This window comes from Oncorhynchus tshawytscha, linkage group LG05 (genome assembly GCF_018296145.1).
Source record: "Oncorhynchus tshawytscha isolate Ot180627B linkage group LG05, Otsh_v2.0, whole genome shotgun sequence".
Taxonomy (NCBI): Eukaryota; Metazoa; Chordata; class Actinopteri; order Salmoniformes; family Salmonidae; genus Oncorhynchus; species Oncorhynchus tshawytscha.
The window spans coordinates 24,027,588-24,045,602 of NC_056433.1; the positions used below are offsets into that span (position 1 = coordinate 24,027,588).

General features: G+C 43.8%; 1 protein-coding gene across 2 annotated transcripts in view; it reads right to left on the bottom strand.

The window, feature by feature from the left end:
* Window positions 1-18,015, bottom strand: part of LOC112250337 (inositol-trisphosphate 3-kinase B) — a 54,048-nt gene that overhangs the window by 34,656 nt on the left and 1,377 nt on the right. Inside the window, exon 2 of one of the 2 annotated variants that reach the window (XM_024420402.2) lies at window positions 15,795-16,965. In XM_024420402.2, coding sequence (XP_024276170.1) covers window positions 15,795-16,853 — 1,059 coding nt within the window. In that variant the 5' untranslated portion in view covers window positions 16,854-16,965. Of the gene's footprint in view, window positions 1-15,794; window positions 16,969-18,015 lie in introns of both variants that reach the window. The other variant, XM_024420401.2, reaches the window with a different exon arrangement.

Here is an 18,015-nt window from a genome sequence, read left to right on the forward strand (position 1 = left end):
CCCATCATAGCACTGAGACGGCACTTGTGAAGGTGGTAAATGACATTTTAATGGCATCGGACCGAGGCTCTGCATCTGTCCTCGTGCTCCTAGACCTTAGTGCTGCTTTTGATACCATCGATCACCACATTCTTTTGGAGAGATTGGAAACCCAAATTGGTCTACACGGACATGTTCTGGCCTGGTTTAGATCTTATCTGTCGGAAAGATATCAGTTTGTCTCTGTGAATGGTTTGTCCTCTGACAAATCAACTGTAAATTTTGGTGTTCCTCAAGGTTCCGTTTTAGGACCACTATTGTTTTCACTATATATTTTACCTCTTGGGGATGTTATTCGAAAACATAATGTAAACTTTCACTGCTATGCGGATGACACACAGCTGTACATTTCAATGAAACATGGTGAAGCCCCAAAATTGCCCTCGCTAGAAGCATGTGTTTCAGACATAAGGAAGTGGATGGCTGCAAACTTTCTACTATTAAACTCGGACAAAACAGAGATGCTTGTTCTAGGTCCCAAGAAACAAAGAGATCTTCTGTTGAATCTGACAATTAATCTTAATGGTTGTACAGTCGTCTCAAATAAAACTGTGAAGGACCTCGGCGTTACTCTGGACCCTGATCTCTCTTTTGAAGAACATATCAAGACCATTTCGAGGACAGCTTTTTTCCATCTACGTAACATTGCAAAAATCAGAAACTTTCTGTCCAAAAATGATGCAGAAAAATTAATCCATGCTTTTGTCACTTCTAGGTTAGACTACTGCAATGCTCTATTTTCCGGCTACCCGGATAAAGCACTAAATAAACTTCAGTTAGTGCTAAATACGGCTGCTAGAATCCTGACTAGAACCAAAACATTTGATCATATTACTCCAGTGCTAGCCTCTCTACACTGGCTTCCTGTCAAAGCAAGGGCTGATTTCAAGGTTTTACTGCTAACCTACAAAGCATTACATGGGCTTGCTCCTACCTATCTCTCTGATTTGGTCCTGCCGTACATACCTACACGTACGCTACGGTCACAAAACGCAGGCCTCCTAATTGTCCCTAGAATTTCTAAGCAAACAGCTGGAGGCAGGGCTTTCTCCTATAGAGCTCCATTTTTATGGAACGGTCTGCCTACCCATGTCAGAGACGCAAACTCGGTCTCAACCTTTAAGTCTTTACTGAAGACTCATCTCTTCAGTGGGTCATATGATTGAGTGTAGTCTGGCCCAGGAGTGGGAAGGTGAACGGAAAGGCTCTGGAGCAACGAACCGCCCTTGCTGTCTCTGCCTGGCCGGTTCCCCTCTTTCCACTGGGATTCTCTGCCTCTAACCCTATTACAGGGGCTGAGTCACTGGCTTGCTGGGGCTCTCTCATGCCGTCCCTGGAGGGGGTGCGTCACCTGAGTGGGTTGATTCACTGTTGTGGTCATCCTGTCTGGGTTGGCGCCCCCCTTGGGTTGTGCCGTGGCGGAGATCTTTGTGGGCTATACTCAGCCTTGTCTCAGGATGGTAAGTTGGTGGTTGAAGATATCCCTCTAGTGGTGTGGGGGCTGTGCTTTGGCAAAGTGGGTGGGGTTATATCTTTCCTGTTTGGCCCTGTCCGGGGTGTCCTCGGATGGGGCCACAGTGTCTCCTGACCCCTCCTGTCTCAGCCTCCAGTATTTATGCTGCAGTAGTTTATGTGTCGGGGGCTGGGGTCAGTTTGTTATATCTGGAGTACTTCTCCTGTCCTATTCGGTGTCCTGTGTGAATCTAAGTGTGCGTTCTCTAATTCTCTCCTTCTCTCTTTCTTTCTCTCTCTCGGAGGACCTGAGCCCTAGGACCATGCCCCAGGACTACCTGACATGATGACTCCTTGCTGTCCCCAGTCCACCTGGCCATGCTGCTGTTCCAGTTTCAACTGACCTGAGCCCTAGGACCATGCCCCAGGACTACCTGACATGATGGCTCCTTGCTGTCCCCAGTCCACCTGGCCATGCTGCTGCTCCAGTTTCAACTTCCACCTGACTGTGCTGCTGCTCCAGTTTCAACTGTTCTGCCTTATTATTATTCGACAATGCTGGTCATTTATGAACATTTGAACATCTTGGCCATGTTCTGTTATAATCTCCACCCGGCACAGCCAGAAGAGGACTGGCCACCCCACATAGCCTGGTTCCTCTCTAGGTTTCTTCCTAGGTTTTGGCCTTTCTAGGGAGTTTTTCCTAGCCACCGTGCTTCTACACCTGCATTGCTTGCTGTTTGGGGTTTTAGGCTGGGTTTCTGTACAGCACTTTGAGATATCAGCTGATGTACGAAGGGCTATATAAATAAATTTGATTTGATTTGATCAAGGCAAAGGGTGGCTATTTTGAAGAATCTCAAATACAAAATATATTTTGATTTAACACTTTTCTGGTTACTACATGAATCCATATGTGTTATTTCATAGTGTTGATGTCTTCACCATTATTCTACAATGTAGAACATTGTTTTTAAATAAAGAACAACCCTGGAATGAGTAGGTGTGTCCAAACTTTTGACTGTATGTGTAAAGCCTCGGAGAATATGATCTAAATTCATCCAAGCTTTAGTCTTCCCTCAGCAGCATCACAACAGTAACCATTCAGAGGGCAATCAGACAGACAGACAGACCGAGCTAGTCCTGGAGGACAAGGGGTCCTCAATTACATTCAGCAGTGGGACGATTCTCATTTGAGTGGATGGTTGGAGGGCCGAAACATAGTTAAAAATAATTTGTACACTGCAAATTGTCAGCAACAATCCCAATCAGATATTGTATTTCACAAAAACAAAATAATTTCAAACCTTGATTACATTAGTAGACGATCACATATGCCACTATATCTATGCGTAGCAATACTTGATCAGGTGTGTTCAAACTTTTGACTGGTACTGTATATATCATTTCACAATTAATACACTTTTTCTTTTTTTAACAGCAGAATATCTGTTGTTTCTATGTCAAATTATTTTGTTATATTTCAGTCTTCTATGATGTATATAAAGTGTAATATTGGGAAGCAAACTCAAAATTGAATACATTTCAACTCAAAATATTCACATGGTCGTTACAATTAAATCTATTTTAACTGCACTTTGTAACACAACAAATTAAGAAAAAATTTAAGCCAATATATCTATACATTTAAACGCAAGCCACACAGACAGGACAAATAGTCGAGCCGACTTCACATTCAGATAATGCAGTTGAAGTCGGAAGTTTACATACAGTTAGGTTAGAATCATTAAAACTTGTTTTTTAACCACTCCAAAAATGTCTTGTTAACAAACTATACTTTGTGCATGTCAAGTAATTTTTCCAACAATTGTTTACAGTCAGACTATTTCACTTATAACTAACTCACTGTATCACAATTACAGTGGGTCAGAAGGTTACATACAGTACATTAAGTTGACTGTGCCTTTAAACAGCTTGGAAAATTCCAGAAAACAATGGCATGGCTTCAGAAGCCTCTGATAGGCTAATTGACATCATATGAGTCAATTGGAGGTGTACCTGTGGATGTATTTCAAGGCCTACCTTTAAACTCTTTGCCTCTATGCTTGAAATCATGGTAGAATCAGTCAAAACCTCAGAAAAAACATTGTAGACCTCCACAAGTCTGGTTCATCCTTAGGAGCAATTTCCAAATGCCTGAAGATACCACGTTCATCTGTACAAACAATAGTACGCAAGTATAAACACCATGGGACCATGCAGCCGTCATACCGCTCAGGAAGGAGACGCATTCTGTCTCCTAGAGATGAACGTACTTTGGTGCGAAAAATGCAAATCAATCCCAGAACAACAGCAAATGACCTTGTGAAGAAGCTGGAGGAAACAGGTATAAAAATATCTATATCCACAATAAAACGAGTCCTATATCGACATAACCTGAAAGGCCACTCAGCAAGGAAGAAACCACTGCTCAAAAACCGCCATAAAAAAGCCAGACTATGGTTTGCAACTGCACATGGGGACAAAGATCATACTTTTTGGAGAAATGTCCTCTGGTCTGATGAAACAAAAATTGAACTGTTTGGCCATAATGACCATTGTTATGTTTGGAAAAAAAGGGGGAGGCTTGCAAGCCGAAGAACACCATCCTAACCGTGACGCACAGGGGTGGCAGCATCATGTTGTGGGGGTGCTTTGCTGCAGGAGGGACTGGTGCACTTCACAAAACAGATGCCAGGAAAATTATCTGGATATATTGAAGCAACATCTCAAGACATCAGTCAGGAAGTTAAAGCTTGGTCGCAATGGGTCTTCCAAATGAACAATTACCCCAAGCATACTTCCAAAGTTGTGGCAAAAGGACAACAAAGTCATGGTATTGGAGTGGCCATCACAAAGCCCTGACCTCAATCCTATAGAAAATGTGAGGGCAGAACTGAAAAAGCATGTGCGAGCAAGGAGGCCTACAAACCTGACTCAGATACACCAGCTCTGTCAGGAGGAATGGGCCAAAATTCACCGAACTTATTGTGGGAAGCTTGTGGAAGGCTACCCAAAACGTTTGACCCAAGTTAAACAATTTAAAGGCAATGCTACCAAATACTAATTGAGTGTATGTAAACTTCTGACCCACAGGGAATGTGATTAAAGAAATAAAAGCTGAAATAAATCACTCTCTGCACTATTATTCTGACATGTCACATTCTTAAAATAAAGTGGTGATCCTAATTGACCTAAAAGAGGGAATTTTTACTAGGATTAAATGTCAGGAATTGTGAAAAACTGAATTTAAATGTACTTGGCTAAGGTGTATGTAAACTTTCGACTTCAACTGTAGGTATGAAGACATATCAGCTTCTGTTGAGTTTTCAGTACAGCACAGCTAGCACCACGTGAAACCACAATACTTTCCTACTACCGTCTCCCCCGTGCTGCAGCAATCACTCACCTAGTGTCAGGCATGAATAGAGGTAAGCAAGCTGCCATTGTATCCTAGCAAAGCAGGCAGGGAGGCAGCATTCATTCTGTGTTCAAGCAATAATAGATGGGATTTTTCTGTTAATTTCGTTCAGTAACTGTTGACGAAGACGTTGAGATTCAAAACACCTCCATGTGCAGTGTGTTTTTCTTACTCAAATCCTCAGAGCAGAGCGAGAACTGGTGATTTGTAGTCAAGCTCATGGCATTTGGATATTACCACCTTAATTGGGATATGAAGTGCTCCTCAGTGCATCAGTCACAGTCATCTAATGGTCTGGCACAGTGATGAGAATCACATGGCCAGTGCTGGAGGTAAATAGTTTAGATAGACCATACCAAAACAAGCAACACAGCAGGGCAGAGGCTGGGGGCCGACGCTCAGTATAACCTCTGAACAAGTGTTCCACAGTCTTCATCCATCCTAAAAGGCCCACAGATCCTCCCTTCTCCACCTAATCCTGTATGACTGTTCTATCCTACTGTAAATAAGTCTCAGCCATGGTGGGTTTTAAACCATTTTTCCTCAACATAGTCTACTCCAGTGAATACATGTCCCCACACATGTTTAAGTCATAAACTCTATTCTACTCCCTGATATTAATTTGTAGCTGAATGAACCAACGTTTTGGCATCCAGTGTATACCGGGGCCCTGACAGAATGGGTGTGATTGTTCAGCCACTCTTTTCAGGACAGCCATGGACCAGAAGACCTCTCTCTTTCTCTACCCCTCACCATCTATCCATCCATCCCTCTTTCTCCATTCCAGACGTTCTACTTGCACACTATTAATAGCACAGCCAGGTTTGTTAGTTGGGGACTGGAAGAGGCAGCTCCGTATCGCGGGGTGAGTGCGCAACCTCATTGCGTCGTGCTATTGTTCTGCTATAGAGACCCAGGCAGCGTTCTATATTGAGCAGGAGAAAAGGCATGCCGCAGTTCTACAGTGACTCCTCCACCTCATTGGTGTTGTTAAAGTTTCCACTGAGCACGGCGCCGAGCACAGAGAGGAAGTGGTTTTTAACCCCTCTAAAGGAACCTTTCTACGAGAGATAGGAAAGTGGTAGGGGCTCGTTAGTGGCGACAGTATTTTCCACATCTGTGACAGAAGTGACAAAAAAAGAGAGGTCTTATGAAGATAAGAGTACACATTCCACTGCCCAACAAAATCTATCTGTCTTTCTGACTGTCTTAATCTGAGCAAAGATGAGGTCCAATTAGTTATTTACATTTTACTTTTACTATTTTTATATAGCATACGATCTTATCCAGAGTTACTTACAGTTAGTGCATTAATCTTAAGATACCTAGGTGGGACAACCACATATCACAGGCATAAAGGTGAGGAGGATTATTAAAGATACTCTTTGAAGAGGTAGGGTTTCAGATGTTTTTAGAAGATGGGCAGAAACTCCCTGGCACCAGGGGGAAGCTGGTTCCACGATTGGGGTGCCAGGACAGAGAAGAGCTTGAACATGAAGAGAAGAGCTGGTGCTGCCCTCCCGTAGGGGTGGGAGGGCCAAAAAACCTGTGGTGGCAGAACAGAGTGCTTGGGTTGGGGTGTAGGGTTCCTCTTCCTGTTCCATAGGTAAGCATCATGGTCTTGTAGCTTGGACTGGAAGCCAGTGGAGTGTATGGAGCAGCGGGGTGACATGCGAGAACTTGGGAACGTTGAAAACCAGGCGGGATGCAGCGTTTTGGATACATTGCAGGGGTTTGATGGCACAAGGGGGGAGCCCAGCCAACAGTGAGTTGCAGTAGACCAGCGAGAGAGGACAAGTGCATGGATTAGGAACTGGTCATACTCTACAAATGTCTACAAATTACAGGGTGTTGTCCACGGACACGCCAAAGTTCTTTGCACTCGGGGAGGGTGACACTGTGGAGTTATCAATTGTGATGGAGAAGTCTTTGAGCGGGCAGGCCTTCCCCGGGAGGAAGAGCAGCTCGGTCTTGACGAGGTTGAGCTCATGGATGTGGGCCGACATCCAAGTTGAGATTTCGGCCAGGCACACAGAAATAGATGCGTGTCGCCAGCTGGGTGTCAGAAGGCGGGAAGTAGAAACGTAGTTGAGGGTCATCCGCATAGCAATGATAGGAGAGACCATGTGAGGATATGACTTCGCCGTGTGACTTGGTGTACAGAGAGAAAAGGAGAGGGCTTGAAACCAAGCCCTGGGGGACACCAGTAGTGAGAGTACATGGTGCAGACACACATCCTCTCTACGTCACCTGGTAGGAGCGGCCTGCTAGGTAGGATGCAACCCAAGAGTGTGCAGAGCCTGAGACGCCCAGCCCTGAGAGGGTGGAGAGGAGGATATGATGGTTTGTGGTATCGAAGGCAGTGGATAGATCTAGGAGGATGAGAACAGAGGAGAGAGAGTCAGCGTTGTTAGTGCGGAGAGCTTCTGTGATACAGAGAAGAGCAGTCTCGGTTGAGTGACCCATCTTGAAGCCTGACTGGTTAGGGACAAGAAGATCGTTCTGAGAGAGATAATGAGAAAGTTGATCAGAGACAGAACGCTCAAGTTTTATGGAAAGAAAAGAAAGAAGGGATACAGGTCTATAGTTTTGACATCAGATGAGTCGACTGTTGGTTTCTTGAGGAGGGGAGCAACTCGGGCCATTTTGAAGTCAGAGAGGATGCAGTCAGTGGTCAGGATGAGTTGATGAGGGAAGTGAGGAATGGGAGAAGGTCTCCAGAGATGGTCTGGAGGAGGGAAGAAGGAATGAGGTCGAGTGGGCAGGTTGTCGGCCGGCCAGACCTCACTAGTCGCAAGATGTCATCTGGAGAGAGAGGAGAGAAAGAGGTCAAGGCGTAGGGTAGTTATGTTTGAGTGGGAACAAAGGACTCAAAAGGCTGAATGAGGCGCGAATGTCATCAACTTTCCTTTAGTCCGCAAAGTCGTCCACAGAGAGGGAGGAGGGAGGGTGAGCGGGTGGAGGATTAAAGAGGGAGAAGAAGGTGGAAACTAGTTTCCTAGTGTTTCAAGCGAGAGGCTTGACATTTAGAGTGGTATAAAGTGACTTTAGCAGCAGATACAGAGGAAGAGAAGGTAGAGAGAAGGGAGTGAAAGGATCCGGAAGTTTAGTTTTCCTAAAATCTTGCTCAGTTGCCCGCAGCCCTGTTCTGCAATGAGTCTCTCAGCCACGGAGCAGGAGGGGAGGACCAAGAGGAAAGGGGACAGTGTGAGTCATAGGGTGCAGAAAGGGAGGAGAGTAGGGTCGAAGAGGCAGAATCTGTGCTGTGCACCTTCCCATTAACACCAGAAATCTGTATATAATGATGTGATTCTCATGTCTCCGTCGCAACAATGGGAGTCGTTGTTCCAAAGGCAGGAAGGCAGGCGACAAGCCTGGGTTCAAAATAAGCGCATTGAAACGCATTGGGCTTATTTTGGACAGAACTTGGCGAGGAGTGAAACCTCTCGCTTCGCCTCTTTCTCCTAAGTCTCTCCCCCTACCACTCACAACAACAAAGATGAGATCACTTTTTCCTCTGACAAATGGTTTAAACTCACTATTTGCATTTGAGGTTTGGTTCAACAGAATTGGTCATATGGACACCGAAACACATGGAGACATTATTTTACTGTAATACAGGAGAAGTTCACTTTTTGAACCATACCATGTTTATGTTTCAACTCCTCAAATGTTGAGCAGAGCAGACACTACTCAAACAGATGTACCAATGAACATTCATTCTGGAAAATTTCGTTTGTAGCGCGCATTACGGTACCACGTATCACTAGCAGCATTTTAGTCAAATAAAGATTGTTATAGTAGCTGTAAAGTCTGTTTTATAAATGGGCAATAAGCATAAAACAATTATATAAAGAATTGGCAACTCGTTCTCATTAACGAGAAATAAGGTAGGCAACGTGATTTCAACATCTGAACAAAGTGGACAGGCCAGCATTCTGTTCAAACAGTTAGAGACGGACAGAAGGGTGTGTTCATAACAATTCAACTGTTCTACCTTGTTAGCTGGATTCAGAGCTTGTGAAAATATACCTAGATCCAAGTTGGCTAAACTTGAAATATAAATATTATCTGGCTACTCACTAGAACGTGGGCTTGTGCTTGAGAGACCGGTGTTCATTTTTTATAATGCCTGCTACATTATTAGTTAATGTGCCTTATGCATGGTTCTGGTTACATGTGTGACAAAAAAAGTCATTTTTATAGACAAACCTGAAAGCCAGATCAGTGATTATTGCAACAACAAAAAACAGGTACAACAATTTTGATAAAATAATGTAATTATTAGTGGGTCTTATGATTGTGGAAGAAATATATTCCGCCTAGGTATAAATTCACAAGCCCTGAATTCATTATATTATTGCTGACTGTTTAAGTGCAGTGTTCTTGACCTTTAATTGTACAACAAGGCTTACATTGAAAAATTGAAAAAAAATCAAGTTATATATCGTGAATCGCCCATAACTATGAAAACATTGAGATATATTGCCCAGCCCTAACCTGTACTATACTGTAGTAGTAAGAGGAGAGGTTGTTTACAGATATACAAGTCAAGGAGGGGCTATGAATGAATCAAATTCTATGAATCCACTTCAAGGAAGAGAGCATCAAAGCAAATCTCTCTGCTTATTTACTGGAGTTCAACTCGGCATGTCACTGTAGGTCATTGTGTGGCAGGCAGCATCAGCTAGTCACGTGCAGTGACTAAAATGCTAAAGTTGTCCGTGATAAGATTTGAACACGCAACCTTTTTGTTTTTGCCTTAAGTAAGCTTATGTCTCAACATAAGCTCAACGTAACCATACCAAACATAACATATCAAAGTCATTTGAGTGTCCTGGATGTATGTTTACCATGTTACATCTAGTCTATGAGACCAGGCTGAATAAGTAGAGAACTGGTAAGGCATCTGCACTTCTAAAAGTTGAGTACAACCGCCAACAAGCCTCTTGAGAAATGCAAATGCCTTTTCTACGTCAACAGAATAAGTTAGTAAACACAAACAGATTAGGAGTTTACTGGTACTTTCCCTACTGTGGCTACGCAACCAGCAAGGCTAAGCTCTCTGCTGTGCATTAGGGTCTGCCTCATACACACTAAAAGACACTTCCTGCCTCACGCATAAGAAAGCAGGTCCCTCCCTCCCTCCAGCAGTGCGGCTCTCTCTCAATTCAATTCAATTCAAGGGGCTTTATTGGCATGGGAAACATATGTTAACATTGCCAAAGCAAGTGAAATAAACAAAAGTGAAATAAACAATAAAAAGTTAATATTACACTCACTCTCTCTCTAACTCTCTCTTGCTTGCTCTCTCTCTCTCTCTGTTTGAAGCCGTCTTGACGTCACATGGTCTCCCAGGCAACAGGCTACCACAGGAGTGCTACTTTTTCCATTGCTTCTGAGCCCTCAAGATCCTTCCCCTAAATTAACTTGGGTTTAGAAAGTTTACCTTTGGATTGAAACCATGACCAAATTGTGTGTGTGTGAAAAGTGTGTGTGTTTGAGAAGTGTGTGCGTGTGTATTTTGTTAACATCACTGCTGAGTGTGAATAGTGAAAACTGTGATAGAAAAAGGGATTGATGGGTAACACTTCATATGTCCCTCTCACTGAGCTCAAAGGATTGCCTATCTGTCAAAAAATATATTTAGTCTATTATAAAAGACTGACTATTCCTCCTGCATTGACCCAACTACGATAAAAGGAATAATGGCGATACAAAATCATTCAAATTCATTTAAACAAATAGTCCTGAGTAAACAACAATAACACAAAACATGTCAATCTCTCTCATTAGAACACGTGAGATAAGTTCATTATAAAGTGTTTGTTCAAAGGATATGAGGTCATCTAAACCCTGAGTGTGTTTCACTATCCTGCTAATAACCCAAGCACCACGACACATCAACTCCTGCTAGCCTTAGCACCACAACACCATGTCCAGCCTTGTGGTTGTGATAAGCGCCCTTCATCAAATCAAATCACATTTATTTATATAGCCCTTCGTACATCAGCTGATACCTCAAAGTGCTGTACAGAAACCCAGCCTAAAACCCCAAACGTCAAGCAACGCAGGTGTTGAAGCACGTTGGCTAGGAAAAACACCCTAGAAAGGCCAAAACCTAGGAAGATACCTAGAGAAACCTTCATCCTTCCTGTTGGAGACAGGAGGCTGTCATCAGTCACTGCAGCCTCATTGACTACCCAGCCCTTTACACTGGTGTGACCAGGAAAAACCAAAGCATCAACAACAACAACAACAACAAACTGCTAACACAACAGATAAAGCCACATGGGGTTTCCAATGTGAGTCTTCCTTGTGAGTCTGGCCATTTGGATTCTGCCTGGACTTGAACTGAACTTCAATTCCTGAAAATCTGTCAGGTACAACAAGAACTGGTCACAGTCCAGGAGAAAAATATCATTTAAATATGTATGTATTCTGGCATGTGAGTAATAGTATTTTTGGCGTCATAATAGAATATTAGAGCAACAGTCAGTTCAACTAATGACTAATGTTATTGCACCACTGTAGAACTATTTTACAACGCTAGAGAAATGCCTGCCTGCAACACAGTGCTGACAGCAGCTCCTCTGGGCACTTGTTATTGGGTCTGTTACAACAGGCAACCACAAGCCTTCTGCATCTGCACTGCAGAGAACCTTGTTAGACTTCTACTCTGAGTCGCTCGCTGTAGCACGCAGGGCTCTGTCCTCCTCTGGCCGGCACAGGAAAAGGAGACACCACCGTGACATGATTTCACTGTGACATGGTTTCAGTACCCCGACCGAGCGGGTGTCACTATGCCCGGCCGCAGCCAAGAGGACCCACCTAATAATACAGGCCTAGTGAGCCTGGTAGCAAATCAGTTTGTTCCCCAGCAAAACTCCTCTGTTGTGTTCGTTGTCATGCCAAAATCTACTACAGCTCAATAGCACATGACAAAGGACTTGGCTAAAGCATTAGTTCTGCATCCAGGTTATAAAAAGCAACCTGAATACTTGATGCTATAAACAATAGAGCTATAAAGACCATTTAGTAATAATATATGCCATTTAGCAGACTCTTTGATCCAAAGCAACTTACATTCTCTTGTGCATACATTTTAAATATGGGTGGTCCCAGGAATTGAACCCACTATCCTTGTGTTACAAGCGCCATACTCTACCAACTGAGCCACAGAGGACCACAATGTAAGTAAATTATAATAAGCCAATATATATTGAACCTTTCAATCATACACTTCCTTTACTTTTGTTGTTGGGATTGGGAAACCTCATTGGTACAGAGGCAAGTAGACAGCTCCTGTCTTAATAGGAGCTGTTATAATGTCGTAGGTTTGGTGTAGTACGTCCTTCAGTAGTTGTCATCATTTTAGTCTAATGTATACTTCTCCGGACCCACGCTGACTACAAAATGGCACTCGAGCCATAGGCCTGAGATGTAGGGAAACTCCCACAGGAGTGACACAACCTGCCCAAATGCACCTCTGTAATTGGGACAGGAAGGGGATAGATGCTAGAACATGTTGAAGTGTTTTGAAGAGCTGAGGTTTTCAGTGTGTGAGCGTAAACAAGGATACCTGCCCAGGGACATTCCATTCTGCGATAATCAACCCTAACAAAAGTAAACCAAACCTTAAGGAATGATCTTGTCTTCTGAGGAACATGCTGCCTTTCCCTATTTGACACTGTTCTTCACTGTCTTCCTCTCTCTCTCTCTCTCTCACACATGTATAGTACAGAAAGAATACCAGTGCATGACAGATGACATCTCTCACTAAGCTTCTGTTTCTTTCTCTAATAGCAAAGCATATTAAATCCTGCAAAGAAAGCCCTAAAAGGTGTGTGTTATCAGGATGTTGTAACATGGTAGCCTCTTTTTAAATGATTACAAACATATTCCTGCTGGATTCCTCTTCCAGGGAACTTTCGGTGAACTTTGATCAAATCAAATCAAAATGTATTTGCCACATGCGCCGAATACAACAAGTGTAGACTTTACCCTGAAATGCTTACTTACAAGGCCTTAACCAACAGTGCAGTTCAAGAAGAAGAAAATATTTACCAAGTAGGCTAAAATAAAAAGTAACACAATAAGAATAAGAATAACGAGGCTATTATCAGGGGGCACCGGTACCGAGTCAGTGTGCAGGGGTATAGGCTAGTTGAGGTAATCGGTACATGTAGGTGGGGCGAAGTGAGGTAACAAACAAACAGCGAGTAACAGCAGTGTACAAGAGGGGGAGGGTCAATGTAAATTGACCGGTGGCAATTTTTAGGAATTGTTCAGCAGTTTAATGGCTTGGGTGTAGAAGCTGTTGAGTTGGGAAGAGAAGTGACGAAGACATTCCAGGGAATGGACAAGATTCAACTACAACAGTACTGTCCCAAACTAACAATCACATAAAACTTTTGAATTTGTCCGAATAAAGAAGATAGTATACAGTGATGAACTTGATGAGCAAGAAGAGAGAATACAGGTAACTTCTTCTATTTCAGATCAACAAAAAATGTAGCCCTAGTCCTAGAGGGTCTTGATCTTTTTACACAGTTATCCTGTTATTTCTCAGTTATCCTGTTATTTACACAGTTATCCTGTTATTTCTCAGTTATCCTGTTATTTACACAGTTATCCTGTTATTTCTCAGTTATCCTGTTATTTACACAGTTATCCTGTTATTTCTCAGTTATCCTGTTATTTACACAGTTATCCTGTTATTTCTCAGTTATCCTGTTATTTACAAAGTTATCCTGTTATTTCACAGTCGTCCTGTTATTTACACAGTTATCCTGTTATTCACACAGTTATCCTGTTATTTCGCAGTTATCCTGTTATTTACACCATTATCCTGTTATTTACAGTTATCCTGTTATTTACACCATTATCCTGTTATTTACACAGTTGTCATGTTATTTACAGCTATCCTGTTATTTACACAGTTATCATGTTATTTACACAGTTATCCTGTTAGTTACACTGGTATCCTGTTATTTACACAGTTACCGTGTTATTTACAGTTATCGTGTTATTTACAGTTATCCTGTTATTTACACAGTTATCCTGTTATTTACAAAGTTACACCCAGTTAACTTGATCTAATTGTAAAGTAGCATGAATACATTGTAAAGTAGCATGAATACATTGTAAAGTAGAATGAATACATTGTAAAGTAGAATTCAATCTAATAAACTCCTTTATAAAACCAAATATGCCCTTTCAAGCTGAGTTAATTTCTCCTGTCTACACTCCAGACACCTTATCCACCTATTTGAGCTCACTGCAAGAGATCAGTTACAGATCAGTGTATCATAAAGTGCAAGAAAATATCTCTCATTATTAAGCAGAGGTCTCCTAGGTGATGGTTCTGCCATTACGTAGCTTGCTACATGCATCTTCCCCTTTTCTGAGACTTACACTTTTCTCAGACATGGGCCAGAAATGATAGAGAGAGGGCTTCCTCGCTGTCATGGATACATCAAAGCAAGACATTCCTCTCCAAAGCAAATCCGTTACAGTGTAAACAGCTTTCACAAAACCAGCGCAGTTCCATCCACTTAACTTCAAGGCTATCTTGGCCATCTTGGCCTTGCCGCTCTGCTCTGCATTCACATATTTATTTTGTTTGCTATCGCCAGGCCAGATGGGCACAATGAAGTGTTTTGATTCCGGTGTTTATACCAGATAAGACATCACATGGATCTCCTGGCCACAGGAGGTTGGTGGCACCTTAATGGGGGAGGACAGGCTCGTGGTAATGACTTGGGCGCAATGAGTGGAATGGCATCAAATACATCAATCTAGAGGAGAAAGAAACGCACACCTATTTAGGCAAGGTGCTGGCTAGCGGAGTAGAACACTTGAAAAATGAAAGGAGAGCCGCACACTCTAGGAGCTCAGATGCAATAATTGAATAACCTAATATCCAACATTTTGACAGACAAGCTGTCTCCATCAGGGCATGGTTTCCATGTGGTTGATGCCATTTCATTCGCTCCGTTCCAGACATTATCATGAGCCGTCCTTCCCTCAGCAGCCTCATGTGCACCTGGAGCACATCCCGTATGTCATGTAGGACCCATTATCCTGCTACTTTAGTCTGCCACTGAAGGCCTGTGTCTGTGTGCTTCAGCTGCATGACGGTAACCAGTGACGCATCTCAGACGTAGAGTCAGAGTCAGACGTAGACAGGCCAAGGAGGTTTCTATAAGATGGCAAATTATCACAGACGATTTCTGAGGTATATTGCAGTTAATGTCTCAGTTCCTCCATCAGTACTCACTCACCACTACAAACATTTATTGGTAATAACACTTACGGGAAGCAAATTACGGTGCATTTTTTTGAATCATTGCCGATCGAGCAGGTGGAAATCATGGCCAAGCAAACTCTTCCAGTAATGTATACACAGCCCCCTCATTTATAAACAGTGCTTTAAGCCTCCCCTTTGAAGGCCGTTCAACAGCGCTCAGAGTCAAAGTGTCTGAGGCTGACGACGGGGACACAGAAGTACCTTTGTTTGTGAGAATGTCAACCGGTCCTCAGGGAGGATGCCGACCGGTTTCTTGCAAGAGCGCCGTATGACAAAGAGCTTGGTGAAGAGAGGCCCTCTAATGAACTTAAAAGTTAATTTAGAGATGGGAGAGTCGGCCCTAAATGCGTGCTCTTAAATGTGGCGAAACAGAATTGTCCAATTATTCCAAAGCTTTCTTAAACATTTTTATTATCAACTTCCGTCCCTATTCCATTGAACAATAAACCAAATGTAAGCCAAAACTCATTCAATGTGAAAGAGAGGTTGAATTGGTGACAAAGTAAACAAAGTAAAGTGACAAAGTAAATAATATTTTACTTTGTTCCTTAATGAAAGTGTGTTACTCACAGCTCTCTGCTGGGTGTTGAGGAAGGCAAGTGACAGTCCCTCGGCTCTATCCGGGTCGCTGGAGATGTCATCCTCTGATTCCTCCCAGGAGGAGGAGAAGCCTGTGGAGGAAGCTGAGGAGGAGGACAGCTTCCTCAAGCCTCGGGATGACCCGGGGCTCTGCTGGGGCTCACTGCCCGGATCACAGCCTTCTCCCTGGGCCTCCATCCCGTGGTCGGTGACTATGACGGCTGGGATGGTGGTCCCCACTTCTGGGCAGCTCCCCTCCCTGCTGGCCCAGGGTGCTTGTGACTGGGTTTCCGTTGGCTCTGCTCCTGCCTTTGTCAGGCAGGTCTGGGCCCACTCCACAGGGTGCTCGCTGTTGCTGCCTGCCAAGAAGCTGCCAACCCCCAGTGAACTTGGGGAATAACTGCCTGCTGAACTGTCAGCTTGGGCCCAAGTTCCTGCTGATTTGTTCACAAGCAGACTGCCCTGTTCCGTATTTGGGTCAGTCGTGTTATTTTCCACTCTGCCGTTCCCTGTTACTCCCTCCTCCAAGCAGAGACACCCTTTCCCATTCTGGAGCTCCTTGGAAATGCTTGGAGGGCAGTCTCTCTGTGGGGGGTTAGGGGGAGGCACCTCGGCGGGCTGGCTGGGCTTGGAGGCTGGGACTGTTCTGCACGGGGCCCTCAAGATGTGGGCCTCAAACATACCCACCTTTTTGTTGACCTCCACATTCAGGAGCTCCTGGTGGATCTGCAGGAGCTGCACCGTGCGCTTCACCTCCCAGTTGGGGGCCTCATCATCTCCATTGTTGCTGAGCCGGCGGACGCAGTTGCCCACGATCTCCCCCAAGGTTTCAGGGTGGCGGCAGGGGGAGCGGGCCCTGGGGCTGCTGGGGCCTGGAGAGGAGGGGGAGACGAAGGAGCCCCCAGGGGAGCCAGGAATCAGGCTACCAGGGCTGTAGTAGGTGGAGCGGTTTGGCACATGCAGCACAGGCCTCCCAGTCCGAGGGCTGCTCGCACTTGTCAGATTGTTGCCATTCATCATAATCAGACTGCTCAGGGCATAACCAGCCATAGTATCAGGCTGGCACTGTCAGTATGGGCTCCCATTTAGCCCTAGTCCTGGTTGCTGGTGTCAAAGCATTTGGTGGGGTATGTGAGAGGAGAGGTGGAATTCCCTGCTGAATCTTCTATGGAGGAGAGTTGTTGAAGAGGAAAAACAAAACACAGACAGTAAAAGCTTCAATAAAGGCTGTGATTTTATGACTTGCATTTGAATAAGAATAACATTTATTTCCCCCACTGGTGCGTGTGGACTTTCACTTTGATCTACAAATATTATCCAGCAAATCCCTCACAAAGGTAGCATTCCTTCCCAAAGCAAGGCGGATAACTTGCCTAATAATAATTTAATTTTACAAGATACAAATCAATGTTCCAAGAAATAATCATGTGTTTGCTTTTTCTCTAGCTAAGAAAATACCCAGAGTTGAACTTTTTCTACTTAAAATCTACTATAGATAATGAGACACAAGAATATATTTACTTTTTGCCATTAGTATTAGAGAGAGAACGCAACAAACCATATCAGTATTCACTGTAATGTATTCACTGTAATGTATTCACTGTACATTTGTTATGTGTGTGGACCCAAGAAAGAGTCATGGGGATCCCTAATGAATAGAAATACCCTGGATCAGAAGCCAGAATAACATCAACCCTGGTGAATGTATGTCACACAAACAAAACATTGACTTAACATTTCAAAATGAGTCCCAATTAACTTTACCACACAGAGTTGGGTTTGGGATTTTCCCGTGAATGATGTAGGTTCTAGATTAGTTTTAGTTGCTTTGAAAATGACACACTTCTCCATACAGTAGATTTTTACACTGACATACCTTGTAGAAAATACTACTGTTCACCTCAAACTGAAATGTCGGTTAACGTGGCATAATGCTTCAATAACAGCAGCAGTGTGGCTCCCCACACAATCCCCCCCAGAGTCCCCACCATCAGCCCACAGCATTGTGAGGGTCTGGAGGCAGAGAAGGGGGGGCGAACCAGGCAGGAGATGTCAGCCAACATTAAAGTGGACCAAGTAAGAAGAGAAACAGGCATTCACAGGGACACCATTGTGCCTGTGGCCAGGTGCCTGGGAGGGTCAGTTTCTGTCTACCTAGCACCTCTTTTTCCCAGTCAGACCCACACTGCTCCGAGGCAAAGTGACACTTCCA